Raw genomic sequence first — 9,680 nt, 5'->3', positions numbered from 1 at the left:
TTTTTTTTTTTTTTTTTTTTTTTTTCTTCTTACATTTAATTTTTTAGTTTAAGGTTCAAGTTTATTATTATTATTATTATTTTTTTCTTTTAAAGTTAGATCTAACCTTTCAATTTTTTGCCCTCTAAGTTTCTACTTTTAATGTTGTATTTTTTAAAAAATTTGTTAGTTAATTAGGTTCATCCTTATGCATAAAGGTGAACTTCTATGTGAAGTTTGCATCACCATTTTTGTTCTACTTAGAAGTTCATTCATCTATCGGTTTAATAAAGATTGAGATTTTGATTTTTTGCTTCCAGGATATTTTTTTCATCGATTTCATTTTCTCAACGATATACATATTTATATAAATAGATAAATGGGTACTTCAGGCTTTAGCTTACAAACTTTACCATTTTGTTATTTCCAATTTATCTTGTGAAAGAAAAAAAAAAGAGACCTTGTAATCTTCCATAATCTGCTCCCATATTTCCATGTCAACCCGATTATATCTGTCCCCGACAGATGAAATTAACATACCTCTACTGTCCTGCTTACTACTGATTTTGATTCTTGGATCATCGCCTCGAGCTGCTTGAGCACTGAAATTACCATCTCTATTTATGACGGAAAAAGTTGCACTAATTTCCGTAAACCTTAATGCACACTTGGTTGCAGTCTTGCAAATTCAACGTATACATGATCTACACAAAAAGCCTCCACAGTTGTCCCAAGAGCAACAAGAAATTATTTTTCACATATAATTTTACAGTAATTGGTGTTTCTTTTCAGTGCTGAGAATTGGTAAGGTTTTTCTCTCATATAGTGAAGTGCCTTGTGGATTCCATTGTCACCAAGCTTCTATTTTGAAATATAGGGCACTTGACAGCAAGGAGTGATGTATACAGTTTCGGTGTTGTTCTTCTGGAGCTTTTGACAGGAAGAAAGTCTGTTGACAAGACAAAACCAAGCAAGGAGCAGAATTTAGTAGATTGGGCCCGACCTAAACTAAATGACAAGAGGAAGTTGCTACAGATAATTGACCCCAGATTGGAAAATCAATACTCGATAAGGGCAGCACAGAAGGCTTGCAGCCTAGCATACTATTGCCTGAGCCAGAACCCCAACGCAAGACCATTAATGAGCGATGTAGTTGAAACTCTGGAACCTTTGCAGAGTGGTAATGGTGCAACTGAATACTCCTTAACGGGAACCAGTCCATTTGTGAGGGGGGGCGTCCGTGATTACAGGATGCGGCAAAGGTTTGCCGACAATGTTGGTCCGGGGGTTAGTTGCCGGTCTGCCAACCCCAACTGTTTCCCGAGCGGCCCTGCAGCATGTAGGGTTAGATGAAAATGCATCTTGGGCTTGTTCTTTGCCCTTGATGAAATGAGAATGTCCACTGTAAGACGTCGTACGGTGTCTTGTACATGATCGCAGTTGTAATATTTGGCCATGTGTTGTGCAGAACATTTGGAAGTGTAATTATTGTATGGACACATCGCTCTAACTTGCATGCGAAGATGCTGCCTCTCGGATGATTGATCGGCTGCATGTGTTTTTTAAAAGCCTTAAGTAGGGCGTTTTTTTGTAGTTAATCTGCGTATTTCCGTGAGCCTAGGCTTCAGCAGGATCTGCTGTTTTTCTTGCCTCTACTATTCATGTATATGCGATTTTGGGATTTTGTAATTAACCTCCGACTTTATGTACGATCTTGACTGTTCTCGTCTGCCGAACATCCAGGTCAGAAACTTATTTTTATTTTATTCAGTAGGTCAGAAACTTCAACAAATAACGTAAATTTAATGGGCATCTTTTGTATTTACTTTTTCTTTGTATTGATAAAAACTATAACTTTTTTGTTTTTGTAAACATGATATACATTTCACTTTTATTATTGATATTGAAATCAATAAATGGCTGCAAAAATGAATATAATTAAGTAGCAGTATGCATGTAGCCACATTAAAATCCTCATATTTCACTTTTTTTTTTTTTATTATTTATTTATTTTTATTGAATTCACCAACATAGAATGTAATGGATAGAAGTATCTGACGCTTGATAGTGATATTTGTTTTAATAATGAGGTGGAGTGCAACTAGATAATTAATAAATGGTCAAAAGTTTTATGAATTACTAAAATTGAATAAGTTAATTACTGAAGTTTGGGTGGGGGCGTTGGTGGAAACCCAAACTCCAATTGAACTGGTCACTAGTAAGCCACAGAAGCTTGGAGAGCGGAAGTTTTGCGCCAAAAGTTGTTCCTTCAAAATCCCACTTTTCAATTCCTGCAACTTGCACAACTCATCCATCCGCACCAAAGTTCTGCAAATAATAATAATAGTAAAAAAGTCGTCCTAGCGGAAAATTTTGAAATGGTCTGCGAAAGGATTCTCCGAGGAAGGACTAGGTAAGTTAGTGAGGAAGATAAATTCGTTGTAAAAGAATAAAAATTGGGGGAAAACTCATTTTCCATTTAGACACTGAAAGGGAACTTGGGGTTTCATATCTCACACGCAGTTGACGAAGTCTTCGTGGGAGAAATATATAATATGCTAACACGAAAGATGGTGGTGATGGCTGTGAAAAGGAACAGAGAAATTTCGTTATTTTATCTTTTCCAATCCAAGAAGGAACCTTTTTTTTTTTTAGAATAAAACAACGCATACAAGATTTATTTTAAGAAGTGCCATAGCCGTTGACGAAGACAAAATCTCTTATCCATTTCTCGTTCTATTCGGCCAAGAAGGAACTTTTGGAATGGGAGATTTTTATTGGTTGGCTGGGAGATATTTGTGAATTTGTTTTATTGCTACGTATTGGAAGGGAAAATTGAAGATTTGACTTAATGCGATGGTGGGGCAGCTTCTACCGAACATCCAGCTGGGAGATTAATTACTTGGCTAAAATATCAGTGATCATCACATGGACCTGCCTGCATTCAAGAGAGGCGACCGTCTTATTTGTTATTTATATTTATATGCATTTTTTATGTTCAAGTAGAGGTAGCATCTCCATTTTAAAGCTGTCCCCGTCGATGACCAAAGGAAAAGGTCAAGTTTTTAAAAAATTTCCTTTTTTCCTTTCCCAAGCACTGATCGGGACTTGATGATTTGGAGGAGAGATGAAGCATTACCTCTTTAGTTGGTGCCGGATGGTTGATTGGCTTTTAAGACAAGCAAAATCATTTACTAGAAGCAAAAAGAAAAAGGAATATCAGGCCCACTCTTCCTTCCTCCTATCCAACTCTATTTTTTTGGCAACCCCATTGTCACTCCATGAGCCAAAAATGAGACAGCAGTACATCTGATCGACATACCCATGCCGATGCTGCTGCTAGTGGTAGTGAAGATCGAATGATCCTATCTATGCTTCTTTATCTTTTTAGATAAGAAATCGAGCTCTTAACAGTTGCAGACTATATTCCTTGAGTTTCCTCGATTAGCGAAACTCAGAATTTGGGGCCATGTCACCTGTGCAAACGCTGCTACTTTTGGCTTTCTTCTGCGCTGGAATCCACACAACCAGTTCTTTAACTGATCCCACAGATCGTAAGTTTCTACTTACCTTTTAATCTCCCTCTTTATCATCCTCTGCTGTTTCTTTTGTTTCCTCCTCTTTCACCTTTCACGAGTCACAATAGCCACACACATAAACACAAAACACAGGGTAAACACAAATTTTCATTCACTGGACTTCTTCAATCTATCATTTCTTTATGGTGCTTCTACTCATTTATATACGAGTACACGTATAATCAGAGTGTGTAAATTACAATGGATTCTCATCATATTTTTATTTTTCTGAAATTATTAATTGATGTTAAATATGTGGACTTCCTTGATCTTTTTTCTCTGTATTTTATACATAATACTTACATTTGGGACATTAGTGTTCAAGTGATAGATTGATCTTGGCATTAAATTTATAAACGAACCACTTAAGATCTATGTTAAATGTAATATGATACTAATATTTCAAAACTACTAATTAGAGCATAATTAAATGTAATTATCTATCCGTTACTATTATTATTATTTTTTTTTTGGTCTAACAATTTGCATTTCGACCGCTAGTTATGTGGCATTAGTGCATGAAATTGCGTGCAGTTACGTAGGAATGTGGCATGGGCATCGAATTTTGTAATTTCCTTTTTATTTCTGTAATTGGCGATCAATTTTTTAAACTAGAATTCATATGTATGATGCCATACAAGAATATATATATATTCTGCTTCTTTCAATATATATGTACAAATATAGGAGCAGAATGTGATGAACAGAACGAAATACACAAAAGCAGGGGAAGATCAGTTGAGCAATTGGCTCCCTCCTAAAACCAACAAGTGGCTCCCTTTTAAAACCATCTTTCTGATCCTTTCCTAATTGATGAGCTTTGGCGTGTTGTTGGTGCAGTTGCGGCTCTGGAAGCCCTGAGAAGCGATTGGGAAAATACACCGCCAAGCTGGGGAGCATCAAATGATCCGTGTGGAACTCCTTGGGAAGGAGTGAGTTGCACCAATTCAAGAGTAACTGCACTGTAAATACCGTTTCCGGGTCTTACTTTTTTTTGTTATTTTGTTATTTTTGGTTTTCGTCTCGCCATTTTATATTTTAGTTCAGCCCGCTCATAATGTGTGTCCACCTCTTTAGGAGATTATCAACTATGGGCCTAAAAGGTAAACTTGGTGGTGACATTGGAATGCTGACTGGACTAAAATCATTGTGAGTTTCATCAATCTCTGTAGGTTAAATTAGTGGGGGCTTATAATGTTTTACAAATTGCAACAACATGACTTCTAACCATAGTTAAAAGAAAGGTTTCATTGTTTCGGTTCATTGAAATCTTGATGATGCTTTGTTCATTAAGATTCTGAGTTTCTGATGCTTTCATTACAGGGACCTTTCGTTCAATGTAAATCTTACTGGTACAATCTCTCCAAGATTAGGGGATCTGCAGAATTTGAGTATCTTGTAAAGAGCTACTAAGAAAACTCATTTGATCCTATTAAACTTTTATGTAATTGTTTTTCTAGTGCTCACACACATATATATATATATATATTTTTTTTTTGTATTTTCAATTTTCAACTTCTAGGATCCTGGCTGGGTGTGGGTTCAGTGGCAATATTCCTGAAGCACTGGGCAATCTTTCGGAGCTTTCCTTCTTGTGAGACTCATAGACAAAATTTGTTGAAAGGAAAACAAGAATTTGTCTGTTTTTATTTAAATGGAGTCTCATTTATGTCAGGGCTTTAAATTCTAACAAATTCACTGGTACCATACCGCCGTCTCTGGGAAAACTCTCCAAACTCTATTGGCTGGACCTGGCTGAGAATCAATTGACAGGTAGCATCCCAGTCTCCACTTCCACATCTCCTGGTTTGGACCTCCTTCTGAATGCTAAACACTTGTGAGTATTCTTTTTCCCAAGAAACCCAATCTGGTGTGAAACATAAAGAAAATATTACAAAATTACAGTTTACTATGTGAATTGCAGTCATTTCAACAAAAACCAGTTATCAGGTTCCATTTCACCTCAACTTTTTAGCTCTGAAATGGTATTAATACACATGTAAGTGGATATCAATCCAATACTCTTCTCCAAAATTGTTTTGTCCCAAATCTGACTCAATTTCTTTAATCAGATTATTTGATGGAAATCAATTTTCTGGGAGAATACCACAAACATTGGGACTTGTTCAGACCCTTGAGGTTCTGTGAGTACAAGTTACTTCATTTAGTTTACTGAATTCTTTCTCACACAGTTTTATCTCTACAACTTACTGAAGTTGTTCAAATATGTAACAGGCGACTCGACCGGAATTCTCTAACAGGACCAGTCCCATCAAATCTGAACAACCTAACAAATATCAATGAATTGTGGGTACTCTTCTAGAGATTACGTTCATGTTTTATTATTGTTCTTTTGTGAGTAGTTTAACAACTTTTTTTTTTTTTTTTTTTTTTTTTTTTTTTTTTTCCCCATCTCTAATATTCCGTACTTCTTTCAGGAATTTAGCCGGCAATAAGTTGACGGGTCCACTGCCAAACCTAACTCAAATGAGCTCACTAAATTACGTGTAAGCGTATAGCATGGAGCGATCTTTTCCATTATGATTGTCCCGGATGGTTTTCTTTCTTTTTTTAATCAATATATTGTCTTTGCAGGGACCTTAGTAACAACTCATTTGATTCATCGCCAGCTCCAGAATGGTTCTCAAGTCTACAATTTCTCACCACTCTGTAATTTCTTACGTCCCCTCTAAAGCTTATCGTCTGCTTTTTGACAATTCTGATAAGTGAGAAATTTGAGAAGTTTTTGAAATGTCTGACATCTAGTGGTATGTGTTTGTTGGAACATGGTTCCAGGATCGTGGAGTACGGGTCAATACGAGGATCTGTGCCACAAGGAGTGTTTAGTTTACCACAGATACAACAAATGTAAGCTTTGCTTTAGATATAAAAGGTTGAATTATGAATTGCAGCAAATAATGGCAATCTAATATTTTAAAAATGGTTTCAGAAAACTGAAGAACAATGAATTCAATGACACATTAGATATGGGTGACAAAGTGAGCGAACAGTTGCAGCTCGTTGATTTGGAAAATAACAATATTTCCCATCTTACCCTCGGTTCAAGATATACCAAAACTTTGATGTGAGAGAAATCCTTGCCATCTTTCTCAATGTCAGATTTGTTTTTATTCTTTGAGCTTACCTTTTTTAATTCATATGAGTGTTACTTGATTTAGGCTGATAGGGAATCCTGTGTGTAGCACTGATGCTACCCTTCCAAACACGAACTACTGCCAGCGTCAAAACCAACCGGTGACATCCTATTCTACCAGCCTTGCCAGCTGTGGAAGTAAGTCATGTTCTTCTGATCAGAAGCTAAGCCCTCAGAGTTGTGAATGTGCCTATCCATTTGAAGGGACTTTATACTTTAGAGCACCCTCGTTCAGGGCATTGTCCAATGTGACTTTGTTTCATTCATTGGAAATGAGCCTTTGGAAAAAACTGGACCTTACGCCTGGTTCAGTTTTTATTCAAAACCCTTTTTTCAATGTTGACGATTATCTTCAGCTGCAGCTTGCACTTTTTCCACCTGAGGAAAAGTATTTTAGTAGGTCAGATATTCAGAGGATTGGGTTTGACCTGAGTAATCAAACCTACAAGCCTCCCAAAGAATTTGGGCCATTTTATTTCATTGCATCTCCCTACGATTTTGAAGGTAATTTTATTATAATTTTACATAAACACGTTACTCAGCTGTTACCGATGATGAACTGATCCTAAATGCATTAATGCTCCAAGTCACGGCTAGGGAAACTTCAGTCAGCCCGGGAGTGATAATTGGGGTAGCTATTGGTTGTACCTTTCTCGTTCTAGGTCTGATTGGGGTTGGAATATATGCAATTTGGCAAAAGAAACGTGCAGAAAGGGCCATTGGATTGAGTCGGCCATTTGGTAAGTGATGTTAATCATTGTTGCTTTACCACCATACTTCATAGTTTACCGTGGTTGTTGGTTGATCAGAGATATTAAACACTAATCTTATATCTACCCCAGCTTCTTGGGCACCAAGTGGAAACGATAGTGGAGGTGCACCACAGCTGAAGGGAGCCAGATGGTTTTCTTATGATGAACTTAAAAAATGCACAAATAATTTCTCCATGAGCAATGAGATAGGATCTGGAGGATATGGCAAGGTAAATACAAGTACAAATGACTTTTACTGCTTTCCCGATCGTCCTTTCTTTTTTTTCTTTTTCTTATACGATTTTCTTCAGAGTTGTATTAGCACTCTCATTATCCTTGGCAGGTATACAGAGGAATGCTTGTGGATGGACAAGTAGTTGCGGTCAAAAGAGCTCAGCAAGGGTCAATGCAAGGTGGCCTTGAGTTCAAGACAGAAATCGAACTGCTTTCACGAGTTCATCACAAGAACCTTCTTGGCCTCGTGGGATTTTGTTTTGAACAAGGAGAACAGATGCTTGTTTATGAATTTATGCCTAATGGAACACTGAGAGATAGCCTATCTGGTAAGTTTCCTTGTATGTCTTTAGGTGTTGAACTCATCATAAGTCTCATTTTCTCTTAAAAACTTGATTTCTTACCTCATTCTTTTAGTTAGCTGAGCTATGCTCCGAATGACACTGAAACTATATTAACTGCTTCATTGAGCCTCTAATTACAAATAACATGTGCTACATTGAATTTAGGAAAATCTGGCATCAATCTTGATTGGAAGAGAAGACTTCGTATTGCACTTGGGTCTGCTAGAGGACTGACTTATTTACATGAACTTGCTAATCCTCCCATAATCCATAGAGACATTAAGTCCACCAATATTCTATTGGATGAGCATTTGAATGCAAAAGTTGCAGATTTTGGCTTGTCCAAGCTTGTCTCAGACAGTGAAAAGGGACACGTTTCCACTCAAGTTAAAGGAACGTTGGTATGAAAATCACTCTTGAACATACTTTTAATGGTTCCAAATCAATTTTGATGGTATGAAAATTGGGCTAGAAAATGTAAACTCAAACACTAAATTGATTTTGAATATTAAAACAGAGCTTTAGTGTAAATCATTGGTTTTCATTTGCAGGGTTACTTGGATCCTGAATATTACATGACTCAACAATTAACTGAGAAAAGTGATGTATATAGCTTTGGAGTGGTTATGTTGGAATTGTTAACTGCTAAGCTGCCCATCGAGAAAGGAAAGTACGTAGTTCGTGAGGTGCGTATGTTAATGAATAAAAATGAAGAAGAACATTATGGTCTGAAGCCGATAATGGATGCAACCATGATAAACAGTGCAACCACTATTATTGGGCTTGGAAGGTTCTTGGAGTTGGCCATGCAATGCGTTGAAGAATCAGCTACAGAGCGTCCCACAATGTGCGAAGTGGTGAAGGCGATTGAAAGTATTTTGCAGAACGATGGAATTAATACTAACACAACATCTGCATCTTCATCTGCAACCGACTTTGGGGCTTCCAGAACCGCTCCTAGGCATCCCTACAATGATCCTATACCAAAAAAGGACGCTAATGACAGCAGTGCTTTTGATTACAGCGGTGGATACACTCTTTCTACTAAAGTGGAACCCAAATAGAAATGTTTTTCCTTTCCAGGAATCATTCTCTGTTCACAAGGACAGGGAGACTGGTAGAATTGTAACCATTTTACGCAGTTCAGGATTCTTATTGTCGTTTATGCATTTCCAGATATCGGTTATGCATTCCTTCGACATCATTCTAGTATTGACGATAGTGAACACTCGTACCTAGATTTTTATCCTTCATTATTTGGATTTTTCTTTTTATTTGTCTTTGTTTATCCGCACTGTTTCGTTGTAATTACAATTATATGAAAGTTAATTTGTTTGTAAACCCTATACCCCTGAACTCTTCAAACCTAACCCTAAGCCCCCCAAACCGTATCCTTGAACCCTAAAAACCCAAAACCTTAAAAAACCTAAACCCTAGAGCCCCTAAACCATAAACCATAGAACACCTAAACCCTAAACCCATCAACCCATAAACCCTAAACCAAAAACACCCTAAACCATAGGGTTTAGGGTTTACAAATTTAGGGTTTTAGGGTTTTAGGTTTTAGGGGTTTAGGGTTGATGGGTTTTAGGGTTTAGGGGTTTAGGGTTTAGGGTTTAGGGTTTAGGGTTTTAGGGTT

At 37.1% G+C, this 9,680-nt stretch overlaps 2 protein-coding genes across 2 annotated transcripts in view; both read left to right on the top strand.

Annotated features, from left to right (window-relative positions):
• LOC111481422 (probable serine/threonine-protein kinase PBL8) overlaps positions 1–1,804 on the top strand; it is a 19,477-nt gene extending 17,673 nt beyond the window's left edge. The window contains exon 6 of the mRNA XM_023126823.1: positions 857–1,804. Within this exon, the coding sequence (XP_022982591.1) occupies positions 857–1,332 (476 nt within the window). The 3' untranslated portion in view covers positions 1,333–1,804. The remainder of the gene's footprint in view (positions 1–856) is intronic.
• Positions 1,805–3,034: 1,230 nt separating this feature from the next.
• Positions 3,035–9,320, top strand: LOC111481892 (probable leucine-rich repeat receptor-like protein kinase At5g49770). Its single transcript, XM_023127491.1, has 19 exons — positions 3,035–3,533; positions 4,398–4,521; positions 4,635–4,706; positions 4,881–4,955; positions 5,080–5,151; positions 5,233–5,394; positions 5,482–5,556; positions 5,630–5,701; positions 5,793–5,864; positions 5,996–6,064; positions 6,153–6,227; positions 6,354–6,425; positions 6,508–6,642; positions 6,737–7,215; positions 7,299–7,451; positions 7,554–7,693; positions 7,807–8,026; positions 8,207–8,442; positions 8,593–9,320. Exons 1-19 carry the CDS (start codon positions 3,449–3,451, stop codon positions 9,103–9,105), a joined length of 2,901 nt encoding a protein of 966 aa, XP_022983259.1. The 5' UTR covers positions 3,035–3,448; the 3' UTR covers positions 9,106–9,320.
• Positions 9,321–9,680: the final 360 nt, after the last annotated feature.

The sequence above is a fragment of the Cucurbita maxima genome, unplaced genomic scaffold, assembly GCF_002738345.1.
Source record: "Cucurbita maxima cultivar Rimu unplaced genomic scaffold, Cmax_1.0 Cma_Scf00007, whole genome shotgun sequence".
Classification (NCBI taxonomy): domain Eukaryota; kingdom Viridiplantae; phylum Streptophyta; class Magnoliopsida; order Cucurbitales; family Cucurbitaceae; genus Cucurbita; species Cucurbita maxima.
The sequence above is the reverse complement of the archived record's forward strand: the minus strand, read 5'-3'. Positions and strand labels throughout refer to the sequence as shown.